This window comes from Ahaetulla prasina, chromosome 17 (assembly GCF_028640845.1).
Source record: "Ahaetulla prasina isolate Xishuangbanna chromosome 17, ASM2864084v1, whole genome shotgun sequence".
In the NCBI taxonomy this organism is placed as follows: domain Eukaryota; kingdom Metazoa; phylum Chordata; class Lepidosauria; order Squamata; family Colubridae; genus Ahaetulla; species Ahaetulla prasina.
In genome coordinates this window covers 9,507,405-9,527,030 of record NC_080555.1, presented here as the reverse complement: position 1 = coordinate 9,527,030, position 19,626 = coordinate 9,507,405, and the positions used below count along the sequence as shown (strand labels likewise).

At 48.6% G+C, this 19,626-nt stretch overlaps 2 protein-coding genes across 5 annotated transcripts; both read left to right on the top strand.

The window, feature by feature from the left end:
• Positions 1-22: 22 nt before the first annotated feature.
• On the top strand, positions 23-11,637 carry TSACC (TSSK6 activating cochaperone). 4 transcript variants are annotated; one of them, XM_058160585.1, is made up of 5 exons: positions 23-158; positions 3,266-3,334; positions 5,776-5,805; positions 8,025-8,183; positions 11,029-11,637. In XM_058160585.1, exons 1-5 carry the CDS (start codon positions 23-25, stop codon positions 11,253-11,255), a joined length of 621 nt encoding a protein of 206 aa, XP_058016568.1. In that variant the 3' UTR covers positions 11,256-11,637. The 4 variants fall into 4 exon arrangements, with proteins under 4 accessions (XP_058016568.1, XP_058016569.1, XP_058016570.1 ...); XM_058160587.1 differs by having other exon boundaries at positions 48-301; XM_058160586.1 differs by lacking the exon at positions 5,776-5,805.
• Positions 11,638-11,828: 191 nt separating this feature from the next.
• SSR2 (signal sequence receptor subunit 2) lies at positions 11,829-18,551 on the top strand. The gene is made up of 6 exons (XM_058160772.1): positions 11,829-11,941; positions 14,011-14,165; positions 15,158-15,256; positions 16,162-16,270; positions 17,059-17,136; positions 18,208-18,551. The coding sequence occupies exons 2-6, from the start codon at positions 14,011-14,013 to the stop codon at positions 18,316-18,318; spliced, it is 552 nt and encodes a 183-aa protein (XP_058016755.1). The 5' UTR covers positions 11,829-11,941; the 3' UTR covers positions 18,319-18,551.
• The last annotated feature ends 1,075 nt before the right edge of the window (positions 18,552-19,626 follow it).

Below are 19,626 nucleotides of genomic sequence, written 5' to 3'. Positions count from 1 at the left end.
GCGGAAACTCCGCCCCCCCTCGATGACAGCAAGGTTGGTTGAGAGGACAACGGATTATTCTCCGCCTCTTCTTCCTAGGCAAGCATGGTTGGGCAGGGCGCCGCGGGAGGAAGGCCGTACGCCTGCGCAGGTCCCGGCTGGCTGCGCTTGCGCACAAGGTTAGAGGCGTCCGCGCGGGAGGGTGGAACGTTAAAAGGCAAGGGGAAGACAAACGCGCGTGCGCACAAGCGGTCGCCAGCGGTTAGGTGAATGAGGCCTTCCAGGCGGCGGTCGTTGCAGTTCCTGCCGCCGCACCCGAGAGGCGAGTTTGTGGCGGAGGCCTGTGCCTCGCCTAAACCCAGACACTTGCGTCTTTCGCCTCAAGGAACATTCGTGGGAATTACGGTCGGGACGACGAGCCGAGTAACGGCGGCCCGGCCCGGCCCCGCCCTTCATGCAGTGAGGCATGACGGGAACTGTAGTCCGCTCTCTATTCTGACACGTGCTCTATGATCAACAAGTGCAGAATAAGGCACACTGAAATAAGCGGATTAACTTTATATTTCTTTTTTTCTAGGGGGCCTAAAAAAGGGAGTTTTACTGCATGTGCAATTTACCAGGTCAATTTCAACACTCTTATGAATATCTAACAGAGTTGGAAGGGGCCTTGGAGGTCATCTAGTCCAACCCCCTGCTCACGCAGGAGACCAGGAGATTCGAACCGACCTTTCTGATCGGCACACTCAGTGTCTTAGACCCTGAGCCAGTCCCAAAGGTGCTTTTATTCAAGAGGCAACTGGGCTTTCTGGTTTTTCTTTGAAGAGGTTTCGCTTCTCATCCAAGGAGCTTCTTCCGCTCCTGATACATGCAACTCTTAATACAGTGTTTCGCAACTTTAGCAACTTTTTAAGATTGTGGACTTTGACTCCCAGAATCCCCCAGCAATTCCAGCTAGCCCTCAGGTTACATCGGTTCATTGAGCGACTGCTCGAAGTTACAGAGGCGCTGAAAAAAAGTGACTTTATGACCGTTTTTCACACTTAGAACCGTTGCAGCCTCCCCGAGGTCACGTGATCAAAATCCAGACGCTTGGCAAACATATTTATGACCGCTGCAGTGTCCCGGGGTCATAAGATCCCCTTTTGCGACCTTCTGTCAAGCAAAGTCAATGGAGAAAACAGATTCACTTAACAAATGTGAATCTTCTAGTCCAGCTCCCTATGCAAGCAAGAGACCCTAGACCAGGGGTCTCCAACCTTGACAACTTTATGGCTTGTGGACTTCAACTCCCAGAGTTCCTCAACCAATTTTACTGGCTGAGGAATTCTGGGAGTTGAAGTCCACAAGTCTTTAAAAGTTGTCAAGGTTGGAGACCCCTGGTCTAGACCATTTCAGACAAGTGACTGTCCAGTCTATTCTTGAAAGCCTCCAGTGATGAAGCAGCCACAACTTCTGGTGGCAAGCAGTTCCACTGATCAATTGTTTTCACTGTCAGGAAATTCCTCCTTATTTCCAGGTTGCTCCTCTCCTTGATTAGTTTCCATCCATGGCTTCTTGTCCTGCCTTCAGGGTGTTTTGGAGAATAGGTTAAGAGAATAACAGAGTTGGAAGGGGTCTTGGAGGTCTTCTAGTCCAACCCCCTGTTCCAACAGGAGCATTTCTGGACAAATGGTTGTCAAATCTCTTCTTAAAAAAAACCCTCCAGTGTTGGGAGTACCCACAACTTCTTAGAGGCAACCCATTCCATTGATTAATTGTTCCTGACAAGCGAGAACAATCAATAAGTGGAACAGCTTGCCTTCGGAAGTTGTGGGTACCCCATCACTGGAGGCTTTTAAGAAGATATTGGACAGTCACTTACCTGAATAGAATAGAATAGAATAGAATAGAATAGAATAGAATAGAATAGAATAGAATAGAATTTTATTGGCCAAGTGTGATTGGACACACAAGGAATTTGTCTTGGTGCATACGCTCTCAGTGTACATAAAAGAAAAGATACCTTCATCAAGGTACAACATTTACAACACAATTGATGGTCAATATATCAATATAAATCATAAGGATTGCCAGTAACAAGTTACAGTCATACAGTCATAAGTGGAAAGAGATTGGTGATGGGAACTATGAGACGATTAATAGTAGTGCAGATTCAGTAATGACAGTGTTGAGGGAATTATTTGTTTAGCAGAGTGATGGCCTTCGGGAAAAAACTGTCCTTGTGTCTAGTTGTTCTGGTGTGCAGTGCTCTATAGCGTCGTTTTGAAGGTAGGAATTGAAACAGTTTGTGTCCAGGATGCGAGGGGTCAGTAAATATTTTCACGGCCCTCTTCTTGATTCATGCAGTATACAGGTCCTCAATGGAAGGCAGGTTGGTAGCAATTGTTTTTTCTGCAGTTCTAATGATCCTCTGAAGTCTGTGTCTTTCTTGTTGGGTTGCAGAACCGAACCAGACAGTTATAGAGGTGCAAATGACAGACTCAATAATTCCTCTATAGAACTGAATCAGCAGCTCCTTGGGCAGTTTGAGCTTACTGAGTTGGCGCAGAAAGAACATTCTTTGTTGTCCTTTTTTAATGATTTGGGAAGTTGTGGGTACTCCATCACTGGAGGCTTTTAAGAAGAGACTGGACAGTCACTTACCTGAAGTGGTACAGGGTCTCCTTCTTGAGCAGGGGGTTGGACTAGAAGACCACCAAGATCCCTTCTAATTCTATCTCCGTGAAGGTGAACCTATGGCACGCGTGCCACAGGTGGCACGCGTAGCCGTATCAGTGGGCACGCGAGCTCAGCTCCGGTGCTTATTTGCGCGACAGCCAGCTGATTTTCGGGCCTTCTGGGTACACCAGAAGTAGGGAAACAGGCTGTTTCCTGCCTCCGGAGGGCCTGGGGAATAGTGGGGAAGGCCTGTTTTTCTCTCACCTGGCTCCAGAGCCTCTCTATGAGTCTGGGGAGGGTGCAAACGGCCTTCCCCACCCCCACCCCCGGAGGCCAGAAACGGCCCGTTTCCCAACTTCCGGTTGGACAGGAAATGACTTTTTTGCTGTCCCCAGCCTCCAGAGCCTCTCTAGGGGTCATCTGGGCAGCACTGGACCATCAAGTGCCAGGAACCGGGGGGGAGCAGGGGGGTTGCGCACGCGGGGGCGAGGCACATAGAATTATGGGTATGCGTATGTGCGCGCGTGACACACACACCCCGACTTTTCCCTCCAGGCACGCGATGGCAAAAAGCTTAGACATCACTGTTCTATATTTACCTTCATTGGATGGCTCTCCCTTTTTCTAGGCATGAGTTCCAGCCCTGTTCAGATGGAGCCAGACTTAAACCCCCAGGAAGAGAAGCAGCATCGGAAAAGTAGGTGCCCCCCCCGCCCCCGCCCCTCTTCCCTGTGAGCAAATGCTTAAACAAAGGAAGTTATCCAGGTAAATGACACACCCCAGAAGTGGATAGATCAGCAGTGTGTTCTAGTGCAGGGATCTCCAACCTTGGTCCCTTTAAGACTTGTGGACTTCAACTCCCAGCAAAGCTGGCTGAGGAACTCTGGGAGTTGAAGTCCACAAGTCTTAAAGGGACCAAGGTTGGAGACCCCTGTTCTAGTGGCTTATCTTCCATTCAGGCCCTCCCAGCCTGACATCCACTGAAGGCCTTGGACTTCAATTCCCACATTCCCCAACCTGGTCACCTTGCATGGAGGTGGAGAAGAAGCAAAGTGCCACATTGTTGTAGGGTACCCAGGTGTGGAGATGGAGAAAGCTGCAGATGAGACTTTCTCAGTGGCTTAGCTCCCATATCATCTAACCAGGTTTATTTTAACCATAGATTGTTGAGTAAGCCAGTGGCTAGATTACTATATCGGGTATGTCACAAAGCTTGGCTTATCCAGGCAACAGGTCTGTGTTTAACATGCTAGATCCACATTTTTATGTTCAGAATGAATGAGCTGGAAGGGACCTTGGAGGTCTTCTAGTCCAGCCCCCTACTCAAGCAGGACAACCTATAATATTTCAGATCATTGACTGCCTCTAGACTCTTCTAAAAACATCCGGTAATGGAGCGCCCATGATTTCTGGTGGCCAGCTGTTCCACTGGTTAATTGTTCTCACTGTTAGGAATTCTTTCCTTAATTCCAGATTGCTTCTCTCCTGGGTTAGTTTCCATCCATTGTTTCTTGTCCTGCCTTCAGGTGCTTTGGAAATTAGGCTGACCCCCCCCCTCTTTGTGGCAGGCCCTCAATAATTGGAAGACTGCTATCATGTCCCCCCTGGATCCTTCTTTTCTTTAGACTAGCCAAACCCAAATCCTGCAGCCATTCTCCCTATGTTTTAGTCTCCAGGCCTTTGATCATCTTAGTTGCTCTTCTCTGAACTTTTTCCAAAGTCTCAACCTCTTTGTTTGTACTATGGTGACCAAAATTGGTTGCAGTATTCCAGGTTTCTTACTAGGGTTTAATAGAATAGAATTGATTTTTTTTTATTGGCCAAGAGGGATTGGACACACAAGGAATTTGTCTTGGTGCATACATATGCTCTCAGTGTACATCAAAGAAAAGATACCTTCATCAAGGTACAACACTTACATCACTTAATGAATAGAATAGAATAGAATAGAATTTTTATTGGCCAAGTGTGATTGGACACACAAGGAATTTGTCTTGGTGCATACATACGCTCTCAGTGTACATCAAAGAAAAGATACCTTCATCAAGGTACAACACTTACATCACTTAATGAATAGAATAGAATAGAATAGAATTTTTATTGGCCAAGTGTGATTGGACACACAAGGAATTTGTCTTGGTGCATACGCTCTCAGTGTACATCAAAAAAAAGATACCTTCATCAAGGTACAACACTTACATCACTTAATGAATAGAATAGAATAGAATAGAATTTTTATTGGCCAAGTGTGATTGGACACACAAGGAATTTGTCTTGGTGCATATGCTCTCAGTGTACATAAAAGAAAAGATACGTTCATCAAGGTACAACATTTACAACACAATTGATGGTCAATATATCAATATAAATCATAAGGATTGCCAGCAACAAGTTACAGTCATACAGTCATAAGTGGAAAGAGATTGGTGATGGGAACTATGAAACGATTAATAGTAGTGCAGATTCAGTAAATAGTCTGACAGTGTTGAGGGAATTATTTGTTTAGCAGAGTGATGGCCTTTGGGAAAAAACTGTTCTTGTGTCTAGTTGTTCTGGTGTGCAGTGCTCTATAGCGTCGTTTTGAGGGTAGGAGTTGAGACAGTTTATGTCCAGGATGCAAGTGATCTGCAAATATTTTCACGGCCCTCTTCTTGATTCGTGCAGTATACAGGTCCTCCATGGAAGGCAGGTTGGTAGCAATTATTTTTTCTGCAGTTCTAATGATCCTCTGAAGTCTGTGTTTTTCTTGTTGGGTTGCAGAACCGAACCAGACAATTATAGAGGTGCAAATGACAGACTCAATAATTCCTCTGTAGAATTGGAATTTGTCTTGGTGCATACGCTCTCAGTGTACATAAAAGAAAAGATACCTTCATCAAGGTACAACACTTACAACACTTAATGATAGTCATAGGGTACAAATAAGCAGTCGGGAAACAACATCAATATAAATTGTAAGGATACAAGCAACATAGTTGCAGTCATACAGTCATAAGTGGAAGGATAGATATATATATAACATATACAACATATAATATATATGTTGTTTATCTCTGTCCATGCCGAAATAAATGTTTATTTATTAAGTCAATAAGAAAAGCAGTGGCAGCATCCATGATAATTACTGTTCCTTTTCAGGTGCTTCAAGAAGATCTTCACAAACGCCACGTAGGTGTTTAAACTTTTGTTCTGCGATAGTCGATTTATAACCGAAAGCTTCGTTAAATGATTTCGTTGTATATATATATATATATATATATATATATATATATATATATATATATATATATATATATATATATATATATATATATATATATATATATATATATATATATATATAATGTACAATGACAATAAAGACTATACTAACTGCTTTGACTATGGAGAATTCCTGCTTTTCTCCAATTCCCCCAGCAGGAATAGTAGCCAGATTCCTCCTTTTATTACCGTATATACTCGAATATAAGCCGATCCGAGTATAAGCCGAGGTCCCCAATTTTACCCCAAAAACTGGGGTAAACTGGGGACTCGAGTATAAGCCGAGGTGGAATGAGGCACCTACCGGTTGGGAAAGCCTCCTCCTCAGCTGAGAAGGCTGGCGGCTCCCCGCCCGCCCTCTCACTGCACCGGCAGGCTTCCGTCCGGTAAAATGTGAAAAAGAAAAAAAAACTCGAGTATAAGCCGTATATACTCGAGTATAAGCCGAGGGCTTAAAAAAAAAACTCAGTATAAGCCGTATAGCCCCGAGTATAAGCCGAGGGGACGTTTTTCAGCACAAAAAACGTGCTGAAAAACTCGGCTTATACTCGAGTATATACGGTAATTTGTTTTAATGTTTGTTTAATTTGTCGATGTCAGTGGGGGGAAGCCAGTTTCATTTAGCATCCGTGTTACCAACTTAAAAAGGGCAGTGATTCGCTTAACAGCTGGGGCAAGAAAGGTCGTAAAACGGGGCAAAATCCACTTACTTAACCACTGTCTTGCTTAGCTCAATTTTGGGGTCGATCATGGTCATAAGTCGAGGATGATCGGCCGGCAGCTTTAAAGACCTCTCAGTTTTCTTAGCTTTTAGTTAAAACTACCGCCAAACCACCCTGCGCAGGTAATCCTCAATTTTACGACCGGTCATTTAGCAACTGTTCAAAGTTACGACCGAACTCCCTCCCCTTCCTCCCCCACAAGAAATGTACTTATAATCAAGATTTAAAATTCCGATGCAAGTGATTGCATATTGGGCACTCACCAACCAGCCTGCATTTAAAGCTGTTTGCAGAGTAACGTAACTGTACTTTGCAGTGAGTTGGATTTTTTTTGCCAGCATTTGCTTCTAGTTTCTGGAGTGATGCGGTGACCTAAAGGTGGATCTCTTGCCTCACAATCAGGAGGCTGTGAGTTCGATCCTAGGTAGAGGCAGATATTTCTCTCTCTGGGCACGACGAGAATATACCTGCTGAACAAAACTCCGCATTGGCGACAGGAAGGGCATCCGGTCAGTAAGCACTCAGCTGCATTCAGTCGCACAAGGGATTATGGGGTTGTTAAAAGAAGATAATGATTTACTTCTAGTTTCTGGTGAAACCCCCACCCCACCCTTTGTGAAGGGGTTTGCTTAACGACTGCTGCATTCTCTTAACAATCGCTGTAAAAAAATGTCTTCAAATTCACATGAAGGTACCTCAACTTTCAACTGTCCTGACATACGATGGGAATTCTGGAGTATATTCCGGTTGTAAGTCAAGGATGACCTGTGTTGAACAGGATTGATTGACAACAGGGATTTGCAACAGAACTATACGGGTTATTCTTGACTTACAACGGTTCATTTAGTGACCGTTCGGAGTTACGACAGCACTGAAGAAGGTGACTTATGACTTATAACAACTGCAGTGATTCACTTAACAAAAGTGGCAAGAAAAGTTGCAAGAATGGGACCAAACGCACTTAACAAACGTCTCACATAACAACATAAATTCTGGGCTCAATTGTGGTCATAAGTCGGAGACTACCTGTAGTTCAGAAGTGCTGGGCCTTTGACCCAACGTATCCTGGTTTAGCACCTCTTTTCCCAAGCCAGGGAATTCTGTCCCACACCTAGAAAGCTCCAGCCTCTCGCCAAACAATCAGGAGGTTGCGAGTTCGATCCTAGGTAGAGGCAGATATTTTCTCTCTCTCAGCGCAATGAGAATATATCTGCTGAACAAAACTCTGCACTGGCAACAGGAAAGGCATCTGGCCAGTAAATACTCAGCTCCATTCAGTTGGCCAGACTCCACCCCGCAAGGGATTATGGGGTCATTAAAAGGAGATGATGATCTGGAAAGCTCCAAGTTCTTAGCAGCAACCCTCTTAATTCTTAAGTCATTTTTCTTTCTCTCTCTGAACAGGAGAAGACCTCGACGGCCCTCCAGCCACGTCTTTTAAACCTCTGTGTCCTGCTAAGCCTTCCCCCAGTTTTCTCGAATTGCCCTCGACTCAGTGGAGGCCCAATCCAGTCCTGCCACACCCCGGGACCTCACGGACGGGGAAAGGAAAGCGCAATTTTGGTAAGGATAGACCTGCGTGTGAATGTGGGTAGCTGTTGTGTCTTGCCCGCTCTCACAGCAGCCGGGGCCTTCTTATCTGCTCCCGAACACGGAGGAATGTATGCCTCCCGGCCCCAGTCCTGGCTCCATGCCCAGACAAGCTGCAGAGGAGGGAGCACCTCCCGGCCCCAGCCCTGGCTCCATGCCCAGGCAAACGGAGCAGCTAGACCCCTCCCCCTCCTCCACAGCATGTGAGCCTGAGGAAAGTTTATTTCCAACAGCTGCTGATTGGAGTGACCCTCGCATCAGAAGATTGGATAGGCGGAGGCAACAGAAGGAAGGGAGGGGCAGGCCTTAATGAGTGCTGAGTCATGGAGCCACACCCCATGGCCTATATAAAGGATCTGCTTTCTGGCAGTCTCTGAGTCAGGCAAAAGTCGAACTTATCTTGCTGAAGTCACTTTCTGGTCTCCTGCCTGCTCTGAGGACTTTGCTAGGACTTTGGGCAGAGCTGCAGAGGCAAGCCTGATTCGGATTTCCCTGACCCGGCCGTCAGCGGAGGAGTGGGACACGACAGTAGCTGAAATACCTGGAAGACAGAACACCATGCTAGCCAGCCCCTTTCAGCAGCGCCATGCCAGCCAAGGCCTAAGTTTTATAACAGACACACAGCTAGTCCTTGACATACGGCCGTTCATTTAGCGACCGTTCGAAGTTAAAGACGGCGCTGAAAAAAGTGACCCGCGCCCATTTTTCACACTTGCAACCCTTGCAGCATCTCCCCCCCCCCACGGTCATGTGATCAAGACTCAGATGCTGGGCAACTGGTTCATATTTATGACGGTTGCAGTGTCCTGGGGTCGTGTGATCCCCTTTTGCGACCTTCTGACAAGCAGAGTCAGTGGGGAAGCCAGACCACCGTGGGACTGACTTAACCGCAGGGATTCACATAACAGCCACGGCAAGAAAGGTCGCGAAATGAGACAAAATTCATTTAATAAATGCTTCGCCTAGCATCAGACATTTGGGGCTCAGTTGTGGTCGTAACTCGAGGACTACCTGTTTCCGGCTGCCGGCAGCTGCTAGTTTGTTTACTTCATGCTGTCGCACTGTCCAGGGTGCCCCACGCGGAAGGGAACTAGCTTCACCGCCTGCGCTTGTGGGGCTGGATGGCCTAGAGTAGACATTGGTATCTAGGTGAAATCTTAATGTATATTGCTGGCCTATCTATCATCTATTTACTCTATCTATCTATCTATCTATCTATCTATCTATCTATCTATCTATCTATCTATCTATCTATCTATCTTTATTTCTATCTATTTGTCTCTGTCTCTTATCTGTATATTGCTGTTTGGGGATTGTTACGTGTGTTGGACCTGGTCTTTGGGTGTTAAGTGAATTTAGTTGTTTGAGTATACTGTGTATACAATGACAATAAAGTTACCATTATTATTATATCATCTATTTACTGTCTATCATTTATCTATCATCTATCTATCTACCTATCTCTATCTCTGTCTCTATCATCTATCTATCTATCTATCATCTATCTATCTATCTATCTATCTATCTATCTATCTATCTATCTATCTATCTATCTATCTATCTATCTATCTATCTCATATTTATTTAATCTTATTTGTCTCTGTCTCTAATCTGTCTGTAATCTATCTACCTACCTACCTACCTTTCTATCTCTATCATCTCTATTTATCTATATCTTATTTGTGTCTGTGTCTAATCTATCAATCTACCTACCTACCTGTCTACCTGTCTACCTACCTATCTCTATCATCTATATTTATTTATTATCTTATTTGTATCTATCTATCTATCTATCTATCTATCTATCTATCTATCTATCTATCTATCTATCTATCTATCTATCCATCCATCCATCCATCCATCTATCTATCTCTCTATCTTCCATCATCTATCATCTATCTACACTGTTTCCCCCAAAATAAGACATCCCCTAATAATAAGCCCAATCGGGCTTTTGCACGCATGGCAATATGGCCAAGCTCTTATTTCAGGGTTCAGAAAAATATAAGACAGGGTCTTATTTTCGGGAAAACACAGTATCTACCTACCTCTCTCTCTCTCTCTCTCTCATCTATATTTATCATCTATTCTATCATAGATCTATCTATCTATCTATCTATCTATCTATCTGTCTACACCAGTGGTTCCCAACTTGGGGCCTATGCCTCCGGGGGGGGCAGTTTGGAACCTTGTTTAAACAAAGTTAATGGCCTTTTAGGCTTCCTCCGCATGAGTTGTTGTTAGTTGCAAAATTGTGTCCAACCCATCTCGACCCCATGGACCACGTTTCTCCAGGCCTTTCTCTCCTCTACCATCCTCTGGAGTCCATTTAAACTCATGCCTACTTCTTCAGTGACTCCATCCAGCCACCTCATTCTCTGTCATCCCCTTCTTCTTTTCACTTTTTGAATATGTCACGGGTTGTGGGGGGGGGAATCAGGATCAGGATTTTAGAGATGCTTAGGTGGGGCGTAGCCAAAACAAGGTAGGGAACTACTGGTCTACACATACACACAATATGCATTATATATTAAGATTTCACCTAGACTAGTAAAACACAATAAATAGATAGATAGATAGATAGATAGATAGATAGATAGATAGATAGATAGATAGATAGATAAATGCATACGCACACTAAACAAATAATAATGTACTTTTTGGAAAAGCCCCAGAAAAAGCTTTTCCTGAATTTGTAGCTGAGGCGGAGACCTGGGGGGGTGGGTGGGCTGCCTGCTTGTGGCTCCCTCTCCTCAGCAAGCCAGTCACCCTTCCCTTCCCTTCCCCTAACCCCCCCTCCCTGCCTTCTCTCTTCCAGCTCCAGACCACCAGCCTCAGGAATGCTTCGGCCTCCTTGAATGCCTGCACAATAACATGCTGGTGCAGACCCAGATCGCGCAGGAGCAGCTGGCGCTCCTGCAGGACATCCGGGAGTCCATGGACCTCCTGATCTCCCAGCAGGACCAGCAGAACGGAGAACTGCGGAGCCAGCTGGGGCAGCGCGTCCCCAGGGACCCAGCCTCCTCATCCCACCCAGGCAGCTAGCAGGGAACGCTCAGGCCTCTCTCTTCCACGCAGGCCGTCCGCGGGCAGCTGCGGGCCTCCTGGGCAAGACGTTGCTCCAGCACGCGGCAGTGCCCGCCATGCAAGATTTTGTGCCATGGGGCTGGCTGGCAGTTCAAGCTGCGCGATGCAAATAAAGTGCTTGTTGTATTTTTGCCCTGTGGCTGTTTTGCTTCCACCAGAAATCCGCTTTTGATCCAAAAGGCACAAAATCCTTTTCGCTGGATTAATTCTGAATTAAGTGAATTTTTGGGAAACAGAACACATTGAAAGTTTGGTCTAGTGCACCCAGCTAGAAACCAGGACGCAGTGAGTTCTAGGCCTGCCTTAGGCACGAAAGCCAATTGGGTGACTTTGGGCTATATCAGCAGGAGACGGTGAGTTCTAGTCCTGCCTTAGGCACGAAAGCCAATTGGGTGACTACAACTGGGAATTGCTCTCTTCCTTGACTTTAAGAGGTGGTGGGAGGGGGTGGAACGAGGAGGCGTCATCCTGAGCTGAGGGGGGAAAAAGGCGCTGGGCCCGAAAGACTCCATTTCCCAGGGATCTCCGCGGCAAAGGCAGGAAGCACGTGACGCTCCTGGGGGGCGGGGCCTCCAGCCGCGCGTCCCAGCCAGCCGAGCGCTGACGTCCTCTTCCGTTCTGCTGGCAGCTCGCAGGAGGCAAAGGTGGGAGGGGGCTGCGCTCTCCAGGGGCTTTTTCTGAATGGGGAGGGGGGCTGTCGGGAGGGGGGGGGAGAGAGTGTTATGGGGGAGGGGAGAAGGTTTGCTTGGAGGGGGGGAAAGCTTTCTGGGGTCTCTGCTTAAAGAAATCTCCCCCCCCCAAAAGAAAAAGCCTTGGGAATTGGAAGGGGGTCCAAGGGTGGGGGGCGTTGCCTAATGCGGCTCCATCGTTTCTCCTTGGCTCCTAGCCTCAGTTCAGCCAGGCGGCCTCTGGTTGGGTAGGACTGCAGTTCCCATCACCCCCAACCAGAAGCTACCCTCCCCCTCCGCCTTGCACCCCAGGCACCCTCTGGTTGGGTAGGACTACAGTTCCCATCAGCCCCAAGCAAAAGCTACACTCCTTCCCCCGCTCCCCCCCCCGCCTTGCACCCCAGGTACCCTCTGATTGGGTACAATTGGTTGGGTAGAACATCTGGTTGGGGATGATGGGACTATAGTTCCCATCATCCCCAACCAGAAGGCACCCTCCTTCTCTGCCCACCCACACCCCGCTTCTCCTTGGAGAAACCCCGTTTCTCCTTGGCTCCCAGACTTAGTTCAGCCAGGCGCCCTCTGGTTGGGTAGGACTACAGTTCTCATCATCCCCAACCAGAAGGTACCCTCCCCCTCCGCCTTGCACCCCAGGCACCCTCTGGTTGGGTAGGACTACAGTTCCCATCAGCCCCAAGCAAAAGCTACACTCCGCCCCCCGCCCCCCGCCTTGCACCCCAGGTACCCTCTGATTGGGTACAATGGGTTGGGTAGAACATCTGGTTGGGGATGATGGGACTATAGTTCCCATCATCCCCAACCAGAAGGCACCCTCCTTCTCTGCCCACCCACACCCCGCTTCTCCTTGGAGAAACCCCGTTTCTCCTTGGCTCCCAGACTTAGTTCAGCCAGGCGCCCTCTGGTTGGGTAGGACTACAGTTCTCATCATCCCCAACCAGAAGGTACCCTCCCCCTCCGCCTTGCACCCCAGGCACCCTCTGGTTGGGTAGGACTACAGTTCCCATCAGCCCCAAGCAAAAGCTACACTCCGCCCCCCGCCCCCCGCCTTGCACCCCAGGTACCCTCTGGTTGGGTACAATTGGTTGGGTAGAACATCTGGTTGGGGATGATGGGACTATAGTTCCCCTCATCCCCAACCAGAAGGCACCCTCCTTCTCTGCCCACCCACACCCCGCTGCTCCTTGGAGAAACCCCGTTTCTCCTTGGCTCCCAGCCTTAGTTCAGCCAGGCGCCCTCTGGTTGGGTAGGACTACAGTTCTCATCATCCCCAACCAGAAGGTACCCTCCCCCTCCGCCTTGCACCCCAGGCATCTTCCGACTGGGTAGGACTACAGTTCCCATAATTCCCAACCAGAACCTACCCTCCTTCTTTGCACCCCCTCAGCCTTGCACCCCAGGCACCCTCTGGTTGGGTAGAAGTACAATTCTCATTATCCCCAACCAGAAGGCACCATCTGTCAAAATGAAGGGTCTCCTGCTTGAGTAGGGGGCTGGACTAGATGACCTACAAGCTCCCTTCCAACTCTGTTAATCTGAATCTATCTAAAATGATCAAAGGCGTGGAGACTAAAACATGAAGAACACTTGCAGGAACTGGGCCTGGCTAGTCTAGTGAGGAGAAGGACCAGGGGAGATAAGATAGCATCTTCCAATATTTGAGGGGCTGCCACAGAGAGAGGATGGGGGTCAAGCTATTTGTCAGTTCCAGCTTCGGCCAGGCCAGCTTCAGGGTTGACCCTATTTTCCAAGCCACCCGAAGGCCAGAAAAGGAACAATGGATAGAAACTGAACAAGGAGAGATTCAACCTGAAAATAAGGAGAAATTTTCTGACAGAACAATCAACCCATGGAACAGAAGTTGCCTTCGGAAGTTGTGGGAGCTTCATCCCTGGAGGCTTTCAAGAAGAGACTGGATGGCCACCTGTCAGAAATGGTGCAGGGTCTCCTGCTTGGGCAGGGGGTTGGACTAGATGACCTCCAAGGTCCCTTCCAACTCTGTTAATCTGTATTCTTCTTCCTTCCAGATGAAGCTGCTGCTGCTTGCTTTCCTGGGGGTCTTTTCTTGCGTCCACGGTGAGGAAGGGGCTAGGCTTCTGGCCTCCAAGGCCCTCCTGAACAGATACGCCGTCGAGGGCCGAGATCTCACTTTGCAGTACAACATCTACAATGTTGGCTCCAGGTACGCCTGGAAGAGTCAAAAGGGTGTTGCCCCTTGCTTTTCTGGGAATCCCGCAATTCCTGGAGGGCTGTAGATAGGTGTTATGACCCAGGCCCAAGTAGATAGTAGTAGACGCAATCAGTTCAGAAACAAACAGACTTTATTAGAACAGCTGAGAATTAACTCATTCTCAGCGTCATCCAAACTAAAGCAAAGCAAATTCTTCCTAACACAATTCTTCAGTCTTATCACCAACCTTGGTCTAATTAGGCCAACTGCCAAAGGCTTTTCTTGGCAAAAGTTCAAAAGCAGAAGACGCAGACAAGAAATAAATGCAGCAAGACAAGGAGCAAGGCTATCAATGTTGTTTTCCAGCAATGAGCGCAAATACCGTTGCTGGTCTTTTAAGTCTTATGGGAGGGCCAGTCATCTCTTGGCCTTACTTCAGAGTTGTCCTCTCTGCTTGAGCTGCTCTTGCCTTCTGGCAGCTCTTCTCATGTGTGCATTAGGAACTGGCTCCTCCTGTTCCTCAACCTCACTACTTAGGCTCTGGAGTCCACACATCACTCCCCGATGGCCCTGGCCCCACCTCTGCCTCTGACGCAGAGCCCTCATCCGGGCCTTCCCCAGCCTCCAGGACTGGCCCATGTTCTTCCTCAGCCTCATCGCTGTCTGACTCCATTGCCAGCTCTGCAGGCTGCTGGTGGAGCACAACACAAACTGCTCTAGAACCTAAGCTGTCTCTTGATTTTAAAATAAGCAAAACTCAACTCGCTAGTTCTAAAAATGCTTCTATTTGCAATATCTGTTTGCAACCCTGAAGTTTCCAAGACAACTTCCGTCTGGTCGGCTTCAGCGTTGACAAAAAAAAAGTCGTAAAACGGGTCAACATTCCCTGCACCGCTGTCTCGCCTAGCGGCAGGAATTTTGGGGCTCAGCCAGGGTTGTAAGTCAAGGCCTACCTGTAACACTCTGTTCCTGTTGTTCCTTCCTCTCCCGGCTGGGCCGCGTAGCGCTGCCTTAGATGTTGAATTGTCAGACGACTCCTTCCCTCCGGAAGATTTCGGCATCGTTTCCGGGATGCTCAATGTGAAGTGGGACAGGATTGCACCGTATCCTTTTTTTCCCCGAAAGACCCTGATGGATGGGTTTGCATTTATTTGATTCCCTTTGCATGCCTGCTGACGTTGGGCGGTTTGTAAAAACAGCAGAATATACGAGAGGCGCCATGTAGTTCAGGGAGGGTGTGCGAGGACATAAGGCAATGCATGAGCGGTGTTGTTTAAGTTGGGGTGGGTGTGGGGAAATGCCAAGAGGCGCAGTCAGGGTGCAGGGGTGCTTGAGATCCCACCCACCCACCCAGACAGGGAGGTGCATGAGAGCTGCCACGCAGGTTGGGAAGGGTACGTAACTTGATTTATAATAATAACAGAATTGGAAGGGACCTTGGAGGTCTTCTAGTCCAACCCCCTGCCCAGGCAGGAAACCTTACGCCACTTCGGACAAATGGTTATCCAACATCTTCTTCAAAACTTCCAGTGTTGGAGCATTCGCAATTTCTGGAGGCAAAAATAGAATATAGACTTATATACCGCTTCACAGTGCTTTTACAGCCTTCTCTAAGCGATTTACAGAGTCAGCCTCTTGCCCCCCAACAATCTGTGTCCCCATTTTACTGACCTCGGGAAGAGAAAAAGCTGAGTCAAATTTGAGCTGGTGAGACTCGAACTGCTGGCAGCTGGCAGTCAGCAGAAGTACCCTGCAGCACTGCATTTAACCATTGTGCCATCATGGCTCTTGTAGTTGCAGAATTGAATGTTGCGTCCTTGTTCATTGCAGTGTGAGGCTACCAAAGAGTTTGGATATCTCTACGTCTGACCGCTCATGCGTAGAAGTGCCTTCAGAATTTGGAATGTTCACTGACCAAATGGTCATCGGTTCAGAATTACCTGTATCCCAAAGTGGTTTTGTTCTGCTGTTTTCACCTGTCTGACTTCCTTAGCGTTGACTTCCTCAGGGCCAGCAACGTGTCCCACACTGTGGTCCTCAGGCCGCTGAAAGCTGGTTATTTCAACTTCACATCAGCCACAATCACCTACCTAGTGCAGGAGGGGGGACAGGTGGTGGTAAGTCACAGGTGCCTTGGCCTGAGGACAGGATCTGCAGGTGTCCGCTTATTAAATTAACTGGTAAAACTTTTTAGGCAATATTTATTCGAATATTCCTGAAATTGCGCCGTCGTGGTGGCTCAGCAGTTAAAACGCTTGTGCTTGTCGGCAGCCCAGGTTTGAGACCTGAGCGTCACGCGTCAGGGTGAGCTCCCGTCCTCGCTCCAGCTCCCGCCAACCTAGCAGTTCGAAGGCATGCAAATGCGAGTAGATAAAGAGGTACCACTTTAGCGGGAAGGTAATAGCGCTCTGTGATGTCGTGCTGGCCACATGACCGTGGAAATGTCTTTGGACAGCACTGGCTCAACGACCTTGAAACGGAGAGGAAAGCCATCACCTACAACTGGCAACAGCTAGCAGAGTAAAATCCACAGGGATTCCTTTATCTTTACTTTATTCCTGAAATTTGATGTTTCAATATTACGATAATGGTGCTTTCCAGCCCTCTCTAAGCAGTTTACAGAGTCAGCCTCTTCCCCCCCCCCCCCGACAATCTGGGTCCTCATTTTACCCACCACGGAAAGACGGAAGGCTGAGTCAACCTTGAGTTGGTCAGGATCGAACTGCTGGCAGTGGGCAGAGTTAGCCTGCAATGCTGCCTTCTAGCCACTGCGCCGCCACGGCTCTTACAAGGGATAGAAGTAATACAAGGGAAGGAGATCAGTGAGTTTGGGGAGAAGGCCTCCATCGCCCCCCCCCTCCCAACAAATCAAGACACCCCTCCCCTCTTTAATTTCTTTTGTTAGGTCGGCTTCACCAGCGCCCCAGGGCAAGGAGGGATCCTGGCTCAGCGAGAATTCGACCGGAGGTTTTCACCACATTTTGTAAGTAGTTTTGAGTTCGCGCCGACGCTCCTAATTTCCCTAACTGGAAATAACTGAGTACAGATAGTCCTCAGTTTATGACGACCAGTTGAAGTTACAATGGTGTAGAGCCGTGATGGCGAACCTATGGCATGTGTGCCACAGCTGGCCCGCAGAGCCCTCCCTGTGGGCACGCGAGCCGTTGCCCAGCTCAGCTCCACTGCGCGTGCGGCGCAATCCCCCATGGCCCGTTTTTGGGCCCAGGAGGCTGCAGGGCATCTAGGGTTGCGTGCGGGGGCGAGGGAAGCAAAGCAAAGCTGGCTGAGGGATTCTGGGAGTTGAAGTCCACAAGTCTTAAAGTTGCCAAGGTTGGAGACCCCTGGACTAGATGACCTACAACAGCGGTTCTCAACCTGTGGGTCGGGACCCCATTGGGGGTCGAATGACGATTTGCCAGGGGTCGCCTAAGACCATCGGAAATATGGGAAGTATACTTGCGAGTCAAAGAATCACACTCCAATGGTTGACTCCACAAGCCAGCTGCAATCACTCCCAATCGCTAGCCTAATCTGGCTTCAGGCGCGATAAACTTAATAGGGGAGGAGTGTCCGCTTTAATGCCTCCGTCCTCAAGGCAATTGCAAGCAGTTCAGATCGCTAGCCAATCCGGCTTCAGGCGCCATAAACTTAATAGGGAGGAGTCTCCGCTTTAATGCCTCCGTCCTCAAGGCAATTGCAAGCAGTTCAGATCGCTAGCCAAGATGGCTTCAGGCGCCATAAACTTAATAGGGGAGGAGTCTCCGCTTTAATGCCTCCGTCCTCAAGGCAATTGCAAGCAGTTCAGATCGCTAGCCAAGATGGCTTCAGGCGCCATAAATTCAAAACGAAAATAATGTTACGGTTGGGGGTCGCCACATCGTGGGGAATTGTATTAAAGGGGTCGCAGCACTATAAAGGTTGAGAACCACTGACCTACAAGGTCTCTTCCTACTGTGATAATCTGTAACTGATACCAGGCTGGGTGGGTGGGTGGGTTTGGCCAGCCGGCCTCAGTTTCTCCCCCTCATTTCTTTGCTTCCATCTCTTTGTCAAGCTGGACTGGGCAGCCTTTGGCGTCATGACGCTGCCCTCCATCGGCATCCCGCTGCTGCTGTGGTACTCCAGCAAGAGGAAGTACGACACCCCCAAAAACAAGAAGAACTAACCCGCCCCTTCGGACTGGGACGCTTCCCTCATCCAGGGCGGTTTGCGAGACGCCGGAGAACCGAGGAGGAGCTCAGCTCATGGTTGGCACCTTCTTTGCCGATGGGAGAATTTTTTTCTCCAGTTTGAAACTGGGGGGGTTGGGGGTGAGAAAGGATGTTCTTCTTCTGGGCCAGCCAGCCCCCCCCCTCCATTTCTTCCCCTTTCCTCGATCAAAATAGGATTATGCAAAGACGGAAGGCTGAGTCAACCGTGAGTTGGTCAGGATCGAACTCCAGGCAGTTGGCAGAGTTAGCCTGCAATGCTGCCCTTTAACCACTGCGCCGCCACGGCTCTTACAAGGGATAGAAGTAATACAAGGAAGGAGATCAGTGAGTTTGGGAGAAGGCCTCCAACGCCTCCCAACAAATCAAGACACCCCTCCCTCTTTAATTTCTTTTGTTAGGTCGGCTTCACCAGCGCCCCAGGGCAAGGAGGATCCTGGCTCAGCGAGAATTCACCGGAGGTTTTCACCACATTTTGTAAGTAGTTTTGAGTTCGCTCCGACGCTCCTATTTTCCATAACTGGGAATAACTGAGTACAGATAGTCCTCAGCTTATGACGACCGGTTGAAGTTACAATGGTGTAGGGCCGTGATGGCGAACCTATGTCATGTGTGCCACAGCTGGCCCGCAGGGCCCTCCCTGTGGGCACGCGAGCCGTTGCCCAGCTCAGCTCCACTGCGCGTGCGGCGCAATCCCCCATGGCCCGTTTTGGGCCCAGGAGGCTGCAGGGCATCTAGAGTGGCGTGGGGCGAGGAAGCAAAGCAAAGGGTTTCTGGGAGTTGAAGTCCACAAGTCTTAAAGTTGCCAAGGTTGGAGACCCCTGGACTAGATGACCTACAACAGCGGTTCTCAACCTGTGGGTCGGGACCCTGTTGGGGGTCGAATGACGATTTGCCAGGGGTCGCCTAAGACCATCGGAAATATGGGAAGTATACTTGCGAGTCGAAGAATCGCGCTCCAATGGTTGACTCCACAAGCCAGCTGCAATCACTCCCAATCGCTAGCCTAATCTGGCTTCAGGCGCCATAAACTTAATAGGGGAGGAGTCTCCGCTTTAATGCCTCCGTCCTCAAGGCAATTGCAAGCAGTTCAGATCGCTAGCCAAGATGGCTTCAGGCGCCATAAACTTAATAGGGGAGGAGTCTCCGCTTTAATGCCTCCGTCCTCAAGGCAATTGCAAGCAGTTCAGATCGCTAGCCAAGATGGCTTCAGGCGCCATAAATTCAAAACGAAAATAATGTTACGGTTGGGGGTCGCCACATCG